This window comes from Conger conger, chromosome 2, assembly GCF_963514075.1.
Source record: "Conger conger chromosome 2, fConCon1.1, whole genome shotgun sequence".
NCBI lineage: Eukaryota > Metazoa > Chordata > Actinopteri > Anguilliformes > Congridae > Conger > Conger conger.
Window position 1 is genome coordinate 25543057 of NC_083761.1, and position 23054 is coordinate 25566110.

At 40.8% G+C, this 23054-nt stretch overlaps 1 protein-coding gene across 1 annotated transcript; it reads left to right on the forward strand.

Moving 5' to 3' along the window:
• Nucleotides 1–2423: 2423 nt before the first annotated feature.
• Nucleotides 2424–22607, forward strand: trub1 (TruB pseudouridine (psi) synthase family member 1). The gene is made up of 8 exons (XM_061232046.1): nt 2424–2591; nt 2882–2980; nt 10258–10313; nt 11751–11832; nt 15985–16057; nt 17048–17187; nt 18627–18683; nt 21396–22607. Exons 1-8 carry the CDS (start codon nt 2465–2467, stop codon nt 21620–21622), a joined length of 861 nt encoding a protein of 286 aa, XP_061088030.1. The 5' UTR covers nt 2424–2464; the 3' UTR covers nt 21623–22607.
• The last annotated feature ends 447 nt before the right edge of the window (nt 22608–23054 follow it).

Genomic DNA, 23054 nt, shown 5'->3' on the forward strand with positions numbered 1-23054 from the left:
AAGTGAATAATGCAAGCAAAGCAACAACAACAAAAAAACACCCTGAGAATCCCACTGTTTTTTTGCTGAAAAAAAGTTACTAACTCTGGGATCTACTCAGCGGCCAGATAATGCCTGGTCTCAAATGTTATAGCTGAATAGAAAACAGTAGGTGATAAAAAGAAAACTAGATTCAATAGTCAATAGTTTGCAGGCACACACATGCTACCTGGGACACAATCCCATACAGAGGATTCCTGTATGTAGACTCAACCATAATCCATAGCTCTTCAACCTCTGACCAACTCTCATCTCCAACACTTTTACTTATCTTTTAACCCTGGACTTAAACCTGTGATTCTTCCTTGCTAATTTAATATAGTTCATTTTAATATCTGCTCATTATGGAACTTTTGTTCTTGTTTGTATAATTTAGTTTAATGTTCAATGTAGCAGCTGACAAGTTGTCAAACCAGTGCACTTGCACTTGCTATTCCTCCTGGGATGATGTTTTTTTTCCCCACTAGGGAATTACTGCACTTCTATCCCTGGTCTTTGCACTTGTGTTTGCATTGTAACTCACTCTGGACGGGAGGGTCTGCTAAACGCTGGTAAAGTACAGCATCTGTCTGATTTATCTCTGCGCTAGTCAACATGTTTGTGTTCCGCTCCATCGGGACCACACACACTTTCCTCATAGCACATTCTGTATGATTTTGTTCTGTATGTGGTGACTAAATGGCTTCCTCTAAAACAAACAAACTGAAAATGTGTTTTTACTGTGGAGCTGGATTTGGCCACTGTTCAGTTAGCTGCATCATACATTCCTCTGTTTGCTGAAGGGATGGGGGAATGAGGAGTTCACTTGTGGAAAACTCCTCTGGAAACAAGACGGCAGCACAGTCCAGATGAGCATGAGATCACTTCTTAGCTAATCTTGATTTCTGTGGTGTGAAACAGCCTTGTATCCATAGTCATTGTGTGTGGCTAAATATGCCTCCTCCCCGTTTACTGCTTCACTATTACTAATCAATTTTTCTGTGTGAGGACTGCCAGCTGAGCAATGCTCCTTTACTGATTAAGGTTCTGAAAAAAATAAAATTATATATATATATCAAATGTACCTTTTTCAAATCTATGCTGTAAATCCATCCCTCCACTATTCAACTTTTAGGATAATACCACCTTTTGAATGATTACGTCATGTGTATTTACCATTTCTATCTTTGGAGTTGATTTTCTCAAAACCAGACGATATTACCTTTTTTTTGGGCCAATTAGTTTGTTGTTATAAGCTTTTGGGGTGGGTACAGCATCACAATTGTCATTGTTAGATCCTGAAATTTCATGAAAAATCCTACATTTCTACAAAAATGACTTGTGTACTAGTGATGGCTCAATACAATCTTCAAACATGTCTTATTTATAATCCAAAAGCATTGTAACTATCTTATTTGCTTCAGATTATGGACTGCTACAAAAATGTTCTAATTTGTCATTTCTGCCATCTTGAATAAAGTATGCAAATGAGCTAATTTACATATTTTGCCCAAATTTATCTTTTCAAGTCCATACCTAATGATAATTGAAGTATGTACCTCTGAAATGATCTGCAAGACCAAAGATGTGCTTTCGGTGGAACATAACCTTAAGGTTACAGTGCAGAAATGTTTCAATTCCTCACATATATTGAAAAAAGTTGACACCTTATTCTTTATTAGGTCGGCTCATGTCACCTCACTCTTCATTGGCCTCCACTGGCTTCCTATTGCCGCACGCATCCGCTTCAAGGCCCTGGTGTTGGCATTTCAGGCTGCTAAGTGGACTGCCCCACCTTACATACAATCCTTAATCACTCCCTACTCCCCAGCTAGACCACTCCGGTCTGCCAGCTCTGGCCGCCTTATGGTTCCCTCACTACGAGCACCTGGCGGTCGAACTGCACGTTCATGCTTGTTTTCCGTTCTGGTTCCTCAGTGGTGGAATGACTTACCTACCACTGTCAGGACAGTAGAATCCCTCCCCCTATTTCAATTCAGAGTAAAACACACCTTTTCAAACGCTACCTTAGTCTTCCCACCCCCCCTTTCCGATATCCCTCTTGTCTATATATAAAAAAAAAAAAAACTTAAGATGACTATTTTTTGTTTAGAACAGCACTTCATGTTTATTTTACTAGTTTTGGATGTGATGCTTTGCTTTGTGGAAGAACATATGCACTTGTAAATCACTTTGGATTAAAAAGCGTCTGCCAAATGACTAAAATGTAAAATGTAAATGTAATTATTGTGCTACTTAAATTCAGAGCTGTGACTGATATAAAGCTAGATGGTGTGATGAAAATGAAATAATGTTTCATTGTATTTTAAGTCTCACGAACCCTGGCTGAACGATCTCTTTTTCTTTGTAACTGAACTACACTTCCCTGCAGGAAGTTATGGCACACGATTTATGTCGTCATCAACTTACGCCACGAAAACGAAGCATGGCTGGTACACAAATGGCTTCAAAAGCTGAACTTTTGTCTTTAAACGGTCTTTTCGCCGTTTATAAAAAACAAGGACCTACATCGGCTGATGTGTTAAACTTACTGAAATCAAGGCTATTGCAAGGTACTTGGAATTTCATAATTTGGAAATTAACAATTGAAAAATAACGTGAAATGAATGAACTTGCCAGCCAGCTAGTTAGCCTATTTCAATACTATGAAGCTAGATTTTGAATGCATTCAGTTACATTGCATGACAATCAGTGTACGAAATTATTATTTTAAACAAGCTGATTTTCTTGATGTTAATATTGTCATAGCTAGCTTGCATGTAATTGCTGTATGCCGATGGCGGCCATCCTACTCTGTTCAACACTGAACAGTTACTAAAAGAACCAACTCTTTCTAAAACAGAGGCCGGTTACAAACAGGATAACCCACGCAAGAGAAAAAAACAAACGCTGAAACTCGGCCACGGTGGGACGCTGGACCATTCAGCTTCTGGTGTACTAGGTAAGGGTACCGATTATCCTGCTATTAACCAAGACAAAAACAGACACGGTGGATTTTTCCTTTACAGCTTGTTTTCATGTAGGGCGTACATGAACACCTATAATCTCGAATTCCTATTCAGGCTGCGCCGATACATGGATAATCATGTCCTTCATTGACATGCGCCTGAGGTAGAATCTGCGGTAAATGATCTGCCGTCAACCCGGTAGCATGTTTTGTCCTGTCCTGTGGCGTAGCCTGTCTGCCCTCCTCTGTCCTGCTCTGTCCTGCTCTCTTGAACTTTCAGGACACTGGATTGACTCTCTAGACGGTCTCCCATTTTTCTTAAACGAATTTTTGAATTCCATGTTCCTAATGAAAAAGCATACTTTATGAAACGGGCAGGACAAATCTCACAATCTCATTGGTTAATAGCAGTGATAAAATAACGATATACCACTGCTATGGCTTCTATTGTTTATTCACAGTTCTATTTGAATTATCACTGCAGTGAACTATTTTCTTATTAATTATTATTGTAATGATATTGTTAAAAAATGCTTTTAAATTTATTGTGTCTATAATATCCATATCTTATTTGGTAACCGTTTTATATAAGCAATAATCACCCCAGGACGTGCGCGTCAGGCCGAAACAGTACCTATCACTCCCCTCCAGGAAACACGCAAGGCCAAAGTTCTTATATTACTGATGGATTTGTTTTCTTTATTTAATTCATCTTTAATCCACCGTCGAAAACAGTAGGATAACACAATACATAGACAATCCAATCACACAATCAAAAGGGCAAATAAATCAAAGAAATAAATCACCATAAATACACAAACATACCTCGCTGGCTGCATACCAACTGAGAGGGAATGAGTCCAGGATAAATAAGGAGCTTTTAAGAGTAATGATCACAAATATAAAACTTCGGACTGAGCGGTGTACCGGCATAACCGCGTTATCACTTCCAATTAACCAATCAGCACATAATGAATAAGACATAAAATGCAATTAATATGCTGCAAATGTAAAATAAACAAATATGTATCAGCAAAAGAAACAAAGAAAAGAAAGAAAAAAAAAAAACATGGAATTTAAACAACAGCTAAACTCCCACCAAATCATACATTGATTTCACTCAAGAATACATTAATGCTTCTGACCATATTGTGACCTTAAAATTATACGTGCAAAGTACGGCATTATTGAGCCTCAAGCAGCAGAACAATCTTTTGAACAGGTCTGTCGATACACAGGCTTGGAAGTGCGCCTTCCTAAATGGTCCAAGGTTGAATCACTCATCAATAGCTTAACCTTTCGAACCCTTCCATCAGAGCTGGGATAAACTTCAGCCACCCTTGCCAATCTCCATTGATTTTGAGGTGAATCATCTTCTTGGCGGATGACTATGTCATTGACTCTAGTATTCCGCTTATCCTTTTGCCACCTTTGTCTTTGTTGAAGATTGAGAAGATATTCTCTTTTCCATCTAGCCCAAAATTAATCTGCCAAAAACTGTAAATAATAAGTAAATGGGGCTGTTGTTTCCATTCTTTCAATTGGCAGATCTGCCATTTTTGGGTCCTGTGTACATCATCTATCAGCCAGGTGAGGAAGCTGCCCCTAATAGATGGACTTTCATTCTAAAGACTGTTGGTGGAGACTCCAAATCACCATTCTCCCACCATAAGAACCTCAGGTAGTCTTGGTCTTCAGGTCTTACATGAAATTAATGAAACATTCATTCCACATCAGACATAATTGTGATTGGGCCCTTACGGAACCTACAAAGGACCCCCACCAAGGTATTAGTGAGCTCTGGTCCTGTGAGAAGATGATCATTTAAAGACACATTCTGAAACTTTGCTGAACAGTCAAAGACAATACGGATTTTTCCTGGTTTTTGAGGATGATAAACCCTATGATGGGGTATATACCAAGCAGGAGAATTGTTGACTTGTTATTCTGGGACTTTCTCTGCATCACCTCGGACAATAAGATCCTTTATAAAGTTAACATAGTCAGAAAAATAGGCATTATCCCTTTTGAGCCTCCTCTTCAGGCACATCAAGCGCTGGTCTGCACAAGGCAAATTTGGCCTTTCTCCTTTAAAGGGTAAGGGAATTTCAAAGTGACCATCTGATTTATGTTTAATTCCATCCTTTAACTTTGTCAAGAACAAGACATCATCTTGAGAGAAGGAATCCTCTCCTGCCCGCTCATTGAAATCTGACTCCAGCATCTTCAGCATAACTTCAGCTTTATGGTGTAGGGACCTTGCACGGGGCTCCAAATTAGGGATTTTACTCTCTACGAAACCGGGGCGTCAGTTAATATTATGTAGCAGTATAACTGCAAAAAGTAATCAGTCTCATAAAATTACTGTTATCAGAAATATCCGACCACAAATTTAGTATTTTAATTAATTAAAATAACCAATATTAATGATTGAACATACCGATAACCTGAAGGTTGGAAGTTCTTCGAAAGACTGCTTTAACTCGGCTGTCATGTCTACGTGATTCCAAAACGGACACCGGGGTTTAATAAAAGATATTTATTAAACAACGTACAAACACAGAACAGATAAACTAATGGGAATTAGTAGGGGAAGTTAGGGGGTGTGTTTGTGCGTGTGTGGGCACGCGCAAGCGCGCGTGTCGCTTGAACAAAGGAAAGGTAAAAGTGGGAGTAGCTAGCTTGGGTAAGCTAGAGTTCTGGGTGTGTTAATGAGTTTCAGTGTTAGCTGTGAGAAGAGCGACTACTTGTGTAGTTCACTCTATATATGCGCGAAAGACGATGAATCAATTCACGTACATACACGGCTAACAGAGTACATTCAAATGATAAGACAAAGCAAATATAGAAACACAGATTCAAAATAACAGTTAAGACTAAGCTAACACTGGCTATGCCTGCAAATGCTTGTTTAGTCTTACTGAGTCCATACACATTGCTGGATCCAAAAGACGTGCTGTCCTTATAGGAGCCGCGATGGTGCTGTGAATGTGTGTCCTGGAGAGGTGCGCAAAGCTGGGGCGTTCCCGTTCCCGTTGTTGTCTGGTCCACTCGGTTGCTGGAAGGATGTTTGTTGGTGTTTCCGGGTGGAAAAGTTTGTTGCTGTTGTTCTTTGGTGAGCTTTGCAGGGGTAAACTGATGTAGCGTTCCACGTACCAGTTTCCACTCGCTATAGGCCACAAAGTTACCGCGAGGTAACTGGGTGTGTCCGTAGGCCTGGTAGTGCGCTGTGCAGCATTCAGCCTCTGTCCGAGTCTCAGAGCAGATGAGCTGAAGCGAATGGCCAAAAAGGGTGCGTCGAAGAAGTGGGCGAAGAGAGTGAAGAGAAGAAGAGAGATCCCAAGAACGTGTCTTGCTCTTATACGGGAAAGTTTATTGCTCCCGCCATTACGGGATTGGCTGAACCAAGCTAGACGTCATGCGGGGTGGACGTCGCGGAATTGTCCTGTGGGAGTTGTGGTTCCTACAATGGGTTCTGCATTCATATCCAAAGCATCTGCCACATGCTCTAGAATGAAAGAGGAATCACTCTGTGAATCTAGCAAAGCATAAACAAGAACTTCCTTGCCTGAGTCACTTGACACAATGACTGGAACTAAGTTTGAATGCTGCTGCCATCTTTTAAAATCCTGTTGGAAGTAGTTTCTACAGTGATGTCTTGTGATGTAGAACCTTCTTGATAGCCAACTTGATTCTGCTTGGATTCCCGTTCTGAGCGGTCCTCATGTAAACAAGTGGGATGACATCTGGAACAGGAATCACAAATCAACTGCCTCTTACAGCTTCTTGACTGATGGCCCGGTTTCAAGCAGCCAAAACACAGATGCTCACGCTGAATGAATTTGACTCTCTCAGCAACTGGTCGCTCAAGAAGTCTGTGATACTTCTGGAGGCTGTGTGCAGTTTTCTTACAAAACATACAAGTGACCCAGTTGTCAGTTGTGTTGTTGTTGAAGCTCTTGGCATCGACAGTTTGAGTTTTGGAGGCAGCTGCCCTTTGATTCTTGGTTTTGGACTTCTCTCGCTCACCTGCCCATATAGCTTGGTGCGAGGTTATTGGATTGCAAGCAATACTAGCCTCCATGGACAAGAATGTTACAAAATAACTGAAGTTTGGAAAACTTCCATGCTCTAGTTGGTAAAGTGTAGCTCTTCTGTTCCATCTCTCGATTAAACATTCAGGCAGCTTGGCAACAAGTTTTTGATTCTCCATTGGATCATTAAGAACATTCAAATTACGGGACCTTGACAAGATCTTGAGTATCATCTGATACCCCTTAATGGCACATCTCTTGGTTGTAAGTCACACACAGGATCGGCTTGTTTAGCTGCCTCCACAATCATGGGGGCATCAGGCTTCTGAAATGCGAGATCTTGATCCATGTCAATATTGATTTCTTCATACACTTGTAGCTTTGCCTTGGCAGCGTTCAATTTCTTCAGTTTTTCCAAACGATCTAGCTCTCTCTTTAAGTTTTCGACAGATTGTCTTCTGGCGGCATTCTCTTCTTGTTGCTTTCTCAACAGGGCAGCCTCTTGGTTTTGTCTTTTAATTTTTTGTTCAACTTCTTTCTCTTCCTGGAGACGCTGGGATAATGCTGCTGCTTCCTGGTCTGCAACTATCTGCTTATCTTCAGATTCAAGTGCTTCTAATTCCTCTTGCCTGTGCTTGTTCACTCATGATCTTAAGCACAGCTCTTGTACAGGCATACTCTGCCGCAGCTTCTTGTCTTTTTGCTAGTGACTTATTGGAACAAATGGAATTGGCTCCACAGCCCTTATTAACAGGAAGAGAAATACTAGAGGCTGATGCAAATACAGAGCCGGCATCAGGCCAAAGCAACTCTTCATCAGCTCCCTGAATCCGAGACTTAGCATTCTTTATCATAAGCTTAGTAATTGAGGCACTTTTATCCAATTTGCAGCGCATGTCGTGAATTGGAACGTCAACTTTTCTATAGGCATCATAAATATTATTAAGTTCAGCCAGTTCCTTTTCAATGCGGATTACATGTTCTTGAAGAATGTCACTTGGATGTTTTTGCTCCACAGACTTTTTAGCCACTTTAGTCAGAACCGTCCAACATTCATAGACACTGTTAAAATGGAGCAGCAGTGACTTTAACTTGTCCATGTGTAGGTCTTTGCCCTTCTCTGTCAATTTACGTGATCTGGCGCTTCTACGAGGCTCATTTTGATGATGTTCCAATGCACTTGAGTTGTTCATCTGCTGTTGCTCGACAACATCAGGCTCGTTGGCCTTTTGTAGCTCTGCTGATTTTTCTGGATGCTGTGGCCCTACTAATTGCTGAGACTCTGCTAATGGCAGGTCTTCATCTTTATCAATCTGAGACATAGTGGATTGCGTATTTGCTAGACGAGGCTACAAGCAATCAGAGGGCAAATGACTGGAACAGGCTCTGTTTAACTGTTTGACTAAGTCACCGTCTTTCAAACAATTAGTATGCCTAACTAAACTTGAAAAGGCCCATGAAGCAATGTGATAACGGCTTCAGCTACACACTAGGCCTATTTGAAAATAGTCGGCATATCAACAAGACACAAAGCACAAACTTAAAATTCAACAACCTGGTGAAATGTGCAGACTTATTTTCAATTCAGTTGCATTTGTCCAAGCCCCCAATATTAGTTTTAAATGTCCTTAAATATGACCAGTAGGCTAATCAAGATAAACCCACATTATCAGTGTTCATTGACCGATCAATGCCTTATTTCAAAGACGGTCTGAAGGAAATCATTAACGCTAAATGTTGCTTATCTGTTTCATGCTGTTCGTCCACGCCTCTTCAATCACTGAGAAGCACGTCCAACTTTATCTTTCATAGATTCGAATTCAGTCCATGCACAAAGTCACCCTCGCCAACGAGTCCAAATCGCTTGCTTCTTCGGCGAAACTGTGGCTTTAATCCGAGAAACTTGCTTCAATCCCGGGAACAACTTCCACTTGCCGAAGCTGACGAGTCTTCACGTTGCGGACGGGTAACCGATGGGCCGATGTTGACTTCAGCTCCGAGTTCGACTATCACTCCCCTCCAGGAAACACGCAAGGCCAAAGTTCTTATCTTACTGATGGCTCGCTGGCTGCATACCAACTGAGAGGGAAATGAGTCCAGGATAAATAAGGACCTTTTAAGAGTAAATATAGACAAATATAAAACTTTGGACTCAGCGGTATACCGGCATAACCGCGAGTCGGCGTCTCAAGTGTCTCCCTCAGGTGAAGTGTGCAACAATAAATGTGTCCGTGTGAAACCTGACCCACATGACGTCACTTCCGATTAACCAATCGGCACATAATGAATAAGACATAAAATGCAATTCATATGCTGCAAATGTAAAATAAACAAATATGTATCAGCAAAAGAAAATAAACAAAACAAAAAAAACATGGAATTTAAACAACAGCTAAAGTACCTCTTAGCTGTGATAAAATGTACCACTCCATGTCGTGAGTTATAGCTTAATAATAGCCTATCAGATTTCCCTTAAAACCATACTGGATAATTAGAGCAGTCTACAACCCTTTAAAAAGGGAGACTTGAGCCAAACTGCCTACAATCCCATAATGCAATTATCCAGTTATAGACCTCTGCTTTTTAAAATCTGAATAACCAAAAAAAGCTATGTTTTAAATCGGTGGTTTCAAAACTCGTTCCTGGGGGCCCCCTGTGTATGCTGGTTTTTGTTCCAACCGTAATTGCAATCTCTTTGTTAAAATTCTCAGATTGCAATTATGGTTGAAATGAAAGCCAGCATACACAAGGGGCCACCAGGACCTAGTTTGGGAACCACTGTTTTAAATAGTAACCAAATTAGAGAGATACTTAATTTCTTGAGTTCTTGGGTGTTCAAGTGGAGTTATTCTTTAACAAGTAAGTTTGTAGAGAAAAGCATCCAAACTACTTGTACAGGATTTGCGTTCTATATTATGCCATGGCAACCAATGAACATATGTTTCTACAAGCTTGAATGCATTTAGCTTGTATAATTGTATTAAAAAGAGTACTGCTGTGCAATTGAGAATAATTTCATATGTGTATTGTGAGTGTAGAAGTCATATCATTCTCAGGACTCTCTTTTGTAGGCAGTAACCTGGTCAAAATAGTGTTGGACATGACAAAACAAAATGGTGACGTACAATGGGGAAATTTCCTAAAGTTGCTGACAGATTGTAGTTTTTCAGTGCTGTTAAGCAGAACCTAAAAAGCAAACGCATGATTAATTTGTTTTGTCAAATTCGTCTTTTTCAGTGGTCGGTATTGGAAATGGTACCAAGATGCTCGGCTCTATGCTCAAGGGGTCAAAGGTGAGTGCATTGAAAACAACCACAGGAAAAGTGAATGCTCAGGATCTGAGACCAAACTAGACTGATAGGAATTTTCTCTGAGTTAAGGGAATTTCATAATTTGAGTTTCAAAGGCAAGACACCAGAGGCTGTGGAAGTCTAACATTTCCCCCACTTGGTCCACTCAGTGGCATGACCCAACCTTAATGGTTGCCAGCGAAAGTCCTTTGTATTAAACCTAATCTAGTAAGTGTAGAGAAACTATGTTGGAAAAGGTCTGTAGAGTAGTGGTTAAGGTACATGACTGGGACCCACAAGGTCGGTGGTTCGATCCCCGGTGTAGCCACAATAAGATCTGCACAGCCGTTGGGCCCTTGAGCATGGCCCTTAACCCTGCATTGCTCCAGGGGAGCATTGTCTCCTGCTTTATCTAATCAACTGTATGTCGCTCTGGATAAGAGCGCCTGCCAAATGCCATTAATGTAATGTAATGTCAGTATATACCATAGTTATAGATATTCAAAGATATGTGAATCCCTATGTGTACTGGAAAATGTATTGTATAAATAACTTTAGGGCTGAGCAATGTTTAATTCAATGTTTGTATTCAGCAAAATATTACACAGGCCTACTTTTTTATAGAATAAATATGTTTATGTAATTCTGTGGTTTGTTGATTATTATTACTATTATTATTATTACCTTCAGAAGAATACAGATAGTCTCACTCACATTAATTCACGTTCATTTCAGATATAGAAGGTTGGTTAAAAGTTACTGAATCTAATCGTGGTTTACAGAATCAAATTGAATCGTTCCAAAAAAAGTAATCGTCCTTGAATCGAATCGCCTACTACTGAATATAATATAATAATACACTGTGCAGTCCATAAGTATTTGGGCAGTGACATTGTTTTTGTTATTTTGGCTCTATACTCCAGCTTATTCAAGCTTAGAAGAATGTGCTGGAGTGTACTAATTAAAGGTTACTTTAAATGCAGACTGTCAGCTTTGATTTGAGGGTATTTACAGCCGTATGGGGTGAATCCTGTAGGGAACTGCAGCCCGTATTATACATAGTCACTGTCCAAATACTTATGGACTGCACTGTACAGTATGTTTCCATTCCATTGACCAAAGGCCTTCAGTTCATCTAAAGAGATTAGTTTCTGGTATGGGACTAAAGGAAGGATAATAATAGTATTAAACTGTATCCTTATGTTGAAAAATAAATGATTTGGTTTGATCAGTTGAAATAATACAATAGTACTAATGGAGTGGATAGAATAGTACTAATATATGTTATTGTGTTTGGCTGAATCTTTACATCTGTGTGATATGAGACAAGGGGTTATATTTTTCAATAAGAAAGTAATATATGATAGAATGTTATGGTAAATTATTTCATCTTTAGGGATTCATAGTTCTAGATTTATAACTTGTTTCTCTCCTCTTCAGAAATACACTGCCATCGGGGAGCTTGGAAAAGCCACAGATACTCTGGATGCTACTGGGAGTGTCACACAGGAGAAAGCGTTTGGTATGAACACCAGCTCACTCCCTAAATATGACCATACAGTGCAACGATACGCTCACTGTCCAAAGACAACATGCCAAATACTTATATTACGTAAATAATGCACCAAATAATCAAACACAAAAACTGGCTAAACAACTAAACAAACTAGAACAACAATTTACAATCAACAGAAGCACTGAAACTGTAATGAAAGTAGGTTTTGTGTTGATGATCAAGGTGTTAAAGGAATTGAGGGAGGTTAGAAATGGATCTTCTCATTGGCATTTTCACCATAAACTGCTTTGTGGGTGAGAACTGGACATTTTAAATTAACCCAAAATCTTACTGCTTTTTTATTTAGATTTTTTTTATTGAACTGATATTTTGTCAGTGAGCTTTAAAAGTGTTGTAGAATTCTGCATATGCTGCAGCTTTTTGTGGACAATTGACATTCAGTCCAAGAAGTAATGGAAGTGTATACAAGCTACTCTGAATTACAAAAAGGGGTAAATTATAGAATGCCTTGAAATTTGATAACAATAATGAAAGTTTAATATTAAACACTGTAATGTGCACTTCAGAATATCCAGGTCCAATAACAAACCACAAACTCTGTCGTATCTAATAGGAGACACCTGCAGTATGTCATGATAACAATTATAACCCACATCAAAATCTGACGATATTGTTGAAAATTGAAAACTGGAAGGTGTTTACGGCACTGCATTGCACTTGCATGTATGTATCATGCGCAACAACTGCAGCAGAAAAGTTATTTATATTGTGTGTGTGTGTGTGTGTGTGTGTGTGTGTGTGTGTGTGTGTGTATACAGTGGTGTGAAAAAGTGTTTGCCCCTTCCTGATTTCTTATTTTTTTGCATGTTTTCACACTTAAATGTTTTAGATCATCAAACAAATTTAAATATTAGTCAAAGACAACACAAGTAAACACAAAATGCAGTTTAAAAAAAATAATCCAAAACCTACATGGCCCTGTGTGAAAAAGTGATTGCCCCCCCCTGTTAAAACATAACTTAACTGTGGTTTATCAAACCTGAGTTCAATTGCTCTAGCCATACCCAGGCCTGATTACTGCCACACCTGTTCTCAATCAAGAAATCACTTAAATAGGACCTGCCTGACAAAGTGAAGTTAGACATCATGCCGAGATCTAAAGAAATTCAGGAACAAATGAGAAAGAAAGTAATTGAGATCTATCAGTCTGGAAAAGGTTATAAAGCCATTTCTAAAGCTTTGGAACTCCAGCGAACCACAGTGAGAGCCATTATCCACAAATGGCGAAAACATGAAACAGTGGTGAACCTTCCCAGGAGTGGCCGGCCGACCAAAATTACCCCAAGAGCGCAGCGACGACTCATCCAAGAGGTCACAAAAGACCCCACAACAACATCCAAAGAACTGCAGGCCTCACTTGCCTCAGTTAAGGTCAGTGTTCATGACTCCACCATAAGAAAGAGACTGGGCAAAAATGGCCTGCATGGCAGAGTTCCAAGACGAAAACCACTGCTGAGCAAAAAGAACATTAAGGCTCGTCTCAATTTTGCCAGAAAACATCTTGATGTTCTCCAAGACTTTTGGGAAAATACTCTGTGGTCTGACGAGACAAAAGTTGAACTTTTTGGAAAGTGTGTGTCCCATTACATCTGGCGTAAAAGTAACACCGCATTTCTGAAAAAGAACATCATACCAACAGTAAAATATGGTGGTGGTAGTGTGATGGTCTGGGGCTGTTTTGCTGCTTCAGGACCTGGAAGACTTGCTGTGATAAATGGAACCAATGCTGTCTACCAAAAAATCCTGAAGGAGAATGTCCGGCCATCTGTTCGTGACGTGACCTCTGAAACGAACTTGGGTTCTGCAGCAGGACAATGATCCAAAACACACCAGCAAGTCCACCTCTGAATGGCTGAAGAAAAACAAGATGAAGACTTTGGAGTGGCCTAGTCAAAGTCCTGACCTGAATCCTATTGAGATGCTGTGGCATGACCTTAAAAAGGCTGTTCATGCTCGAAAACCCTCCAATGTGGCTGAATTACAACAATTCTGCGAAGATGAGTGGGCCAAAATTCCTCCACAGCGCTGTAAGAGACTCATTGCAAGTTATCGCAAATGCTTGATTGCAGTTGTTGCTGCTAAGGGTGGCCCAACCGCTTATTAGGTTTAGGGGGCAATCACTTTTTCACACATGGCCATGTAGGTTTGGATTTTTTTTTCTCCCTTAATAATAAAAACCTTCATTTAAAAACTATATATATATATATATATATATATATATATATATATATATACACACACATACCTATTACATACATACCTATTACATACATACAGTACTGTGCAAAAGTTTTAGGCAGGTGTGAAAAAATGCTGCAAAATAAGATCTTAATCATTTACTTATCAATTATCACCTAAGTATACTTACACACAGTTCTTGAAGGAACTCGGCAGGTAGGTTGTTCCAACCATCTTTGAGAACTAGCCACAATTATTCTGTGGATTTAGGCAGCCTCAAATGCTTCTGTCTCCAAGTAATCCCAGACAGACTCAATGATGTTGAGATCAGGGCTTTGTGGGGGCCATACAATCACTTCCAGGACTCTTTACACTGAAGATATTTCTTAATGACATTGGCTGTATGTTTGGGGTCGTTGTCCTGCTGCAGAATAAATTTAGGATCAGATGCCTCCCTCATGGTATTGCATGATGGTTAAGTATCTGCCTATAGTTCTCAGCATTGAGGAGACCATTAATTCTGACCAAATCCCCTACTCCATTTGCAGACATGCAGCCCCAAACTTGCAAGGAACCTCCACCATGCTTCACTGTTGCCTGCAGACACTCATTCTTGTGCCGCTCTCCAGCGCTTTGGTGAACAAACTGCCTTCTGCTACAGCCAAATATTTCATTTTGACTCATCAGTTCAGAGAACCTGCTGCCATTTTTCTGCACCCCAGTTTCTGTGTTCTCGTGCATAGTTGTGTCCCTTGGCCTTATTTCCACGTCGGAGGTATGGCTTTTTGGCCGCAATTCTTCCAAGAAGACCACTTCTGACCAGACGTCTCTGCACAGTAGATGAGTGTACCTGGGTCCCACTGGTTTCAGCCAATTCTGAGCTGATGGCACTGCTGGACATCTTCCGATTGTGAAGGGAAGTAAGTTTCTTTGTGCTTCTTCAACAGAGCTTGGACAGCACATCTGGAAATGGGTAACGTTGAGGACCGTAGATGCTACCTTGTGTCTTGTGTCAAGGTAGTTATACTGCGTCTACGGCCCTCAATGTTACCTGTTTCTTTGTGCTTCTTCAACAGAGCTTGGACAGCACATCTGGAAACCCCTGTCTGCCTTGACATTTCTGCCTGGGAGAAACCTTGCTGATGCAGTATAACTACCTTGTGTCTTGTTACTGTGCTCAGTCTTGCCATGGTGTATGACTTCTGACATTAAACTGCCTTCAGCAACCTCACCCTGGAAGCAGAGTTTGGCCGTTCCTCACCCAGTTTTAACCCTCATACACAGCTGTTTCTGTTTCAGTTAATGATTGTATTTCAACCTACATATTAAATTGATGATCATTAGCATTTGGTATAATTGGTTAATCACACATCTGACTATGCCTACAAAATCCCTGACTTTGTGCAAGTGCACCTAGAAGAGTTGATGCTGGTTTGAAGGCAAAGGGTGGTCACACCAAATATAGATTTGATTTAGATTTTTCTTCTGTTCACTCAATTTAGTTAATTGATAAAAATAAACAATTAACATTTCTATTTTTGAAAGCATTCTTACTTTACAGCATTTTTTCACACCTGCCTAAAACTTTTGCACAGTACTGTATGTGTATGCATATGTATGCATGTATGTATGCATGTAGTATGTTTTTTTATTGCCCCCCAGTCCCTCCCATATTGAGAGAAGAACATTTACAATTTGTTGTGTGTGTGGGGGTTCTAATTTGTTGGGTTTCGAGTTCTGAGTTTTGGTTCTGGTATATATGAAAATTTAACTATGTGAAAAAATTTAACTATGTGAAGAAATTTACCATTTTTTGTGTCACACGTTAAATGTGTTGTAAAAATGAATGCTTAGAAAGGCCCCTCTCCAACTCCCTTGACCATTTCCGTCAATGTGACCTTTGAACTCTCACTCCTGCAGATCACATTACCCGGGAGGAATTTGAGGAGACGCTGAAGAAGTTTACAGGTGACATCATGCAGGTGCCTCCACTGTGAGTTACAATACTTGCCTTTTTGCCCTTGCCAAGTAATAAATACAAAAGCTTGCATTCCCACAGTCAGTCTCCAGCAGTTTGCCTCTATCCTATAATGCTCACAGGGTAGTCCAGAGGAAAGTCCTCAGTCAATTCTCCTCCACTAATCCCAGATATGTGTTTATAACTGACTTTCAGACCTAGCCGGCTGGGTTGTGGCATCATTCAGATTTGTGTTACTGGTGTGCAGACAAAGCACATCTGCCAACTGGTACAAATTATTTTTGGATCCTGTACGCATAAAGAGGCTTGTGACTTCATGTCCGCTGCCATTTTTGTGGGTATTTCTAAACCATGTGCAGATTTTTGTGCAGGTCATACATTGGTCTTTCCAAATTACATTCTTCTTTCAAAGAAGATGCTGTCTTTTGTTCCAGTTGAGCTTGTAATCAATCTGGAATTATTGGGCTGTTCAGGGAATGCTTGCCTGGGTCATGGCTATGAATACTGCTTACAGTGCTGTGTTTCTCCAGGGAAGTAGATTTAGTAGCTTTCAAACTATGTAATAATTATGTCTCAGTTTTAATGAATGGTATGAGCGAAATGATGCGTGATGTTGGGACCAAAATTGAGCGTTTTGGCCAGATACTGCATGGAGATGATAATAGAAACGCCTCATACCCATGGTGAAATATGGTGCTGGCTCAGTGATGCTTTTGGCCTGTTAATTCCAGAGGTCTAGGGGCACTGGCTAAGGTGGTATAATGGTATTATCAGGCCATTTTTGCTGACACTCTTGTGGCAGGGGCAACCAGATGACCAAGACAATGGCCAAAGCATACCTCAAAATCCACACAGAAATGGATCTGTGAAACAAAGTGAATGTTCTGCAATGGTTATCTCGGGCGCTGGACCAAAAAGTATTTTTTCTACATTGCCAGTCAGGGGTGTCAATAATTCTGGGGCCCACTGTGAATGAAGAAACCCGTGTGACCTTTCACCCGGCAGGTATTCGGCTCTGAAGCAGGACGGCCAGCGGCTCTCGGTCCTGCTGAAAAAGGGCCAGAAGGTGGAAGCTAAGCCTGCTCGCCCTGTCACTGTGTACAGCCTGTCTCTGCAGGACTTCACCCCCCCGCTGTTCACTCTCAGTGAGTACTGCTTACACACATTCTGTCACACACACAATAACATACACATGAGCATGCACACACACACACACACACACACACACACACACACACACACACAAACAAACTCACAATAACATTCACGTGCACATCCACAAACACACTCACAATAAAATACACGAGAGCACACAAACACACATACAGTATACACCCAGAATAATATACAAAGGTGTGCACACACACATACTCTTACAATAACATACATGTGAGCGCACGCACGCATGCACGCACACACACACACTCACAATAAAATACATGAGCACATACACACACTATATATACACACGCAATAATATACACAGGTGCGCACACACATACCCGTGTGCACGCAGACATTCTTACACGCAGACAAGAACATACGTTGGCACCTCTCTCTCTCTCTCCCTCTCCCTCTCCCTCTCCCTCCCCTTTTCTTCTTGTTCAGCCTGTATTGGCCAGTCAGGTACCAGGGCTATTAATATCTGCTTCTGCCCTTCTCCTCTGTCTGCATGAACAGCTTTAGCGTTACATCTTTATAATTATTTTAAGCCCTTAATGTAAGTTCTCCTGACATAAAGAAAGGGAATCAAATTACAAATTGTCTTGAAAAATGTACATTAAATTTTTTCATTTAGCAGGGAATCACCTGTGCCTCGTCCTTATTAGTGTCATTGTAAAACGGCTTCTCCAGACTCACAGGGCTCAAAGAGGCGCTTACTGAGAGAGAATCTGTGACAATGTGAGTTCCTACTCAGACTCTGAGGGGTATCTATAACGATGAAAATGAATGCGAGCCAGTGGGACGTGCCGACTGAGGCCGGTAATCAGAGGAGAGAGGTGTAATTGTCTGATCTTCTTAGTGTGAATATGAATTGCTCCCCTGGCGTCCTCTCTCTCTCTCTCTCTCTCTCTCTCTCTCACATTCATTCTTATAAAGGGGCCAAAGAGAGGGAATCTAAATCTAAAATATGAGCCTCTTTCTGTGGACTTCATTTGTAGCATACCCTGTATGTAGATCTGTGGTTTAGCAGACCCTGGCCCTGGTGGAATCATTATCAGGCAACAGGTATGCAGGTGGGAAACTGAGCTCAGTTGTGGTTGTAGTTGTCTTTTATTTATTTGTAAAATAAAAATTTATTTGCATAATGTGTAATTTTACATTGAGGCATATATGCATATATTCAAGCAAAATGTTCTCATACTTAAAAGGTAAAATTTCTTGCACGTAGAAATGTAGTCTGAATTTCCTGGTCCTCAGTATTCAATTTGAAAGTAAAGGGACGACTACTACACATTACTGTAGGACTGGTTTCAGGAGGGGCATGTTTAAACTCAGTCGGATGTGTTTATACTATAGAGTTTTGTCGGTTGGATGCTGTGATGTAATCTGTGATGTAACCACTCTCTTTTTTTTGTCCCAGATATTGAGTGTGGCGGAGGTTTTTATGTCCGGAGTTTGGTCGATGACCTTGGCAGAGGTAGGCTGAAAGTCTCGCTAAGAAAACCACATAGCTGGTTAATGCAGTGTCGGAGAATAACCCTTAATGTGTTCCTGGTATTAAAGACTTGCTGTTGTTGGGGTTGTTGAGAGCTTATAATGGAAGAGTGATTCTTTAGTGCAGGCCTGCTTCTCGAGGCTTGCAGTATGCAGTCAGACCTTGGCCTTATCTCAAACAACCTCCTAACTACTGTGTGCTCAAAATATGTGCTGTCTACTAAACATACTGCCTATTACTATGTGATGTGCTCCTGATTGCAGACTGAGTACACTGGAGGAGAAGGGTGTTAAGTATTTCCGGGATTTCACCGAGTGTATTCCCGAGCAGGCTTTTCAGAAAGCAAACCATACGTTTTAGAAGGTTTTATTGAGAGGGACTGATGAAGCCATCTTTGGGTCCAGTTGTAGTCTGATAAATCATAGAGGAAGAGGAGGGGGCTTTTTATTACGTCGGACATCTTGCATTTCCGCCGTACCGCTGAAAAATATCATGGTGGATTATACACTGACAAACTGTGTCTGTGTTCACTTCTGCCCATTACCTTGCTTGTCTACTTGTATGCATGTGTCCAATACACTGAACTCATACAGTCGTATGCAAAAAATTTGGGCACCCCTGGTCAAAAAGCCTTTTACAATTAATATCTTGCAAAGCTGAACTGTATTGCATGAGACCTTTCTGCAAATTTGAAAGCAAGATTGCTTATTTTCATTTTTACTGTTTATATATGATTAAAAAAAGAAAAGGGCCCTGTGCAAAAGTTTTGGAACTCTTTTGGATTAACAATAGGTCGCTGCTGTTATTGGAGAACCTAATTCTGTTTCGACATCAACTGGCCATGATAGGTGGGTCCCACTGCACAGTACTACTGCTTATATTTTCTGGAGATTGTACCAGATTATTTTTCCTCCTGGGCAGGGAGCTCATGCCTAGACTCCAGTTTTTCAGAAGACTTGAGATGTCTGATGAAAATAAAAGCAACAATTAATTGATGTGTTTGTGAGTATGCGTGCTTATGTTACAGAATTTATTTCCAGGTAGGCTAGCTACACAGATCGCAGGTTTTAGCAGTGGCTAACGTTAGTATCACCACTAACTATGCTTAGCTAAATACAAACACAAGTAATGTCAGTTAAAAAGCTCGCTAAATGCCTTGTCTGTTTTACAAATGATATTAGACTGCGGTTTTCTTCACCCATTGGTATCACGCATAGTCTGCAATAGCCATAATCATCTTGGGAGTGTCGTCAGGCAGGATTGAGGACAAAAATTATTATTTTTTTGTATATATGCAAAGGCCTGTATCAAGGCCTAAAATTCAGCATAGTCTGCCTTTCAGTTAGGTAGACGGTACATATTTTGAGGACACGATCATTTTGGACTCGCCCACACTCATCTAAACCCTGAAAAATGATTTATCAACAACAGATTTCGAGAAACTTTACACTGATTAAATTTTCTCATCCCAATTTATGTTTGCAAAAGTAGGCAAGCAAGCTGTTTCAAGCTCACTGCTGAAAATGGCCGACAATGAAGAGCAGGAGGGGACACGCTAGGCCCTTCCCCCAAGCAGTTGGGACTGTTTGCCCTGTCTGTTGTTGCCACTATTTGAGCGGCATACAAACAAAAAAACAGGAAACGCGAAGAACCACAGTGTCCTGCTGTGAGTGATGAGGTCTGGGATACCCTTTATATGAATTCCCCCCCTCCCTGCATGACACACACCGTTTTCTGGCATGGTTAGGATTTGATTATGGACTCTAGGGTAAAATATTAATGTAGAGAGAGAAACCCGATGTTTGTAAACGAAGTCTGCGCAGTTTAACTAAGCAGCCTTCCGTCGGAACACAAACATGTAACAGGATGTTCAAAGGCCACAAAGCGTTTTTCTTTTATGCACTTGCCAAGGTACATTTGCATGAATTCACTCTAGGGAATGAGTTGTTGGCCCCTGACTGATTGATTCCAAGAGATGATTGTTTAAATACTTGAAGTCTGTGTCTTAAAATTTCCAGTTTCTTATACATAGAAAAAATACTTTTGCACAATATACAGTGATGTCCGTAAGTATGCTGTTCTGCAATACATTGGATTTGAATGTTTGGGTTCGCTGCCTTGCTGTAGGATGAAGTGCCATCCAATGAGTTTCAAGGCATTTGACTTGGGCAGATAAGATCCTTCGGTACACTTCAGAATTAATTCTACTGCTGCTATCAGCAGCAACATTATCGGCAAAGACAAGTGAGCCTGTGCCTGTGCAGCCATACATGCCCAAACTATAACACCCCCACCACCATGTTTCACAAATTACATGGGATGCTTTGGTTTTTGGGCAGCTTCTTTTAGCCTCCACCCTTTGCTCTTGCCATCACTCTGATGCATGTCAATCTTGGTCTCATCTGTCCACAAGACCTTTTCCAGAACTCTGCAGGCTCTTTTTTGGTACTACTTAAACTGTAACCATAAACATGGTCATGGTCATGGTTATGGTTATGTGTATGTGTAAAATTGAAGGTTGTGGGAATGTGTCTGGGTTAACATATGATGGTTGTGGGTGGTTGTATGCGTGTAAAGATGAAGGTCATGGTCATGCGTATGAGTGTAAAGTTGAAGGCCTTGCATATGCGCATGAGTGTAACATTGAAGGTCATGGTTATGCGTTTGTTTTCTTGATCTGGTTCTCCTGTACAGAGCTGGCATCCTGTGCTCACGTGAAGGAGCTGATTCGGACAAAGCAGGGCCAGTTCACTCTGGAGGACCACACCCTACGGGAGGAGAAGTGGACCATCGCGGACATTGCTGGTACTCTCCAGGCATGCGACGACGGCTCCAACCCGTCACCCCAGATGGACTCCTGCGCCCGCTTGGAGCCGCAGGGTGACGGCAGGGATCACGAGGAAGCACAGACGAAGTCCTAACATTTGTTGCCATGGGAAATGCCAACATTTCCCAGAATATTGGCTTTCTTCAGAGTAAGGAGACACGCTGTGGTCTGGTTCACCACAGTCTGTCAGGGTCTGCAAGGGGAACACATTTCAGAGCCCCTCCCCCCCCCCCCCCCCCCACCATCCTGCAGAATCCCTGAAGCTAAAGCTGGTATTGATAATGCAGCATATGAATGCAGAAAGACCATTCCATAACAAAAGCCAAAGTAGTGCGGACAACCCCATATGACAGAATCACAGTTTAAATGAGGCAGAACTGCACTGTTGTTCATTCTTTTTCCACTTGAAAGTTGTTGTTCTTATTTATGAGTTATTAATGGGATTATTAATATGTTGCTCCATTCGCAATTGTAACACTTTGTCCTTGTTTCTAAAGGCCAGTTGATAAGTAGACAATATATGATCGCCTCATTGTCACCAACATTCCAAAAAGTCGCTTAAGGTAATTACAAGACATTTTTACAGGTTCTATAATAATGTTGTCATGACAACTGAGCCAGCCATAGGGCCAAAGTTAAATCCAGTTTAAGTCTTACCCATGAGAACAACAATAATGGCTACCACGACAAATCATCCATTGCTACCAGATCAGAAGCCATTGCAACCAACCATCAAATGTGATGAGTGCTGGTGGAAAAGATTGTATATCACCTAACTATAAACTGGCCTTAATGGAGCCTCCCCAGGAAGTTCTGCATGTATTGCATGTCCTCTCCTGTCTTGTGTGTGATGAGGCTATATTAGATAGACGTGTCAGGCCTGTTAGATTTGCATCCCATCGGAGTGTATGAGAGCCGATGCAGTTCCAGTACATTTCTGTTGAAGAAGGAATGCAAAGTTTGTTTATCCTGCTTTTGACTTTGGTTTGGAATATTGAGTTTTGATTTGTTGACAAATAATGACTGGCTAAGTTAGGCCTGATGAGTCTTGTATATTAAATCTGTGAACCTGGTGTGAATTAATTTGTCATAATTTGTTCAAAATGACTTTTGAGCCCTGTCACAACCCTGTAACTTATGGTGTCATTCAAAGCACTGGAAGCTCTCATTTTACATGAAAGGATTAACATTGTGGTTGAATATGACACTTGTCAGTTATCTTTAGGCAACAACAAAACAAATGTGCATATTCTTTTTATTATTCAGTCATTTAAATGTATTTTAAAACATATTTTTCTAAGCCTAAATTTGCCACTGTATAGGTTCAGCCGAATTGTCTGGGCTTGGTAATGAGAACTGGCAATCGGCTATGATTGACAGACCATGACCCCACTATCCTCACATTGTTGTTTGTTACCATAGCTACCTTTATGATACTACTCATCTTGGGAGGCTGAATTTTTACAAGCTACAGTGGGCTCAAAAATTATTGGCACCCCTGACAGAAAATGAACAAACAATACTCA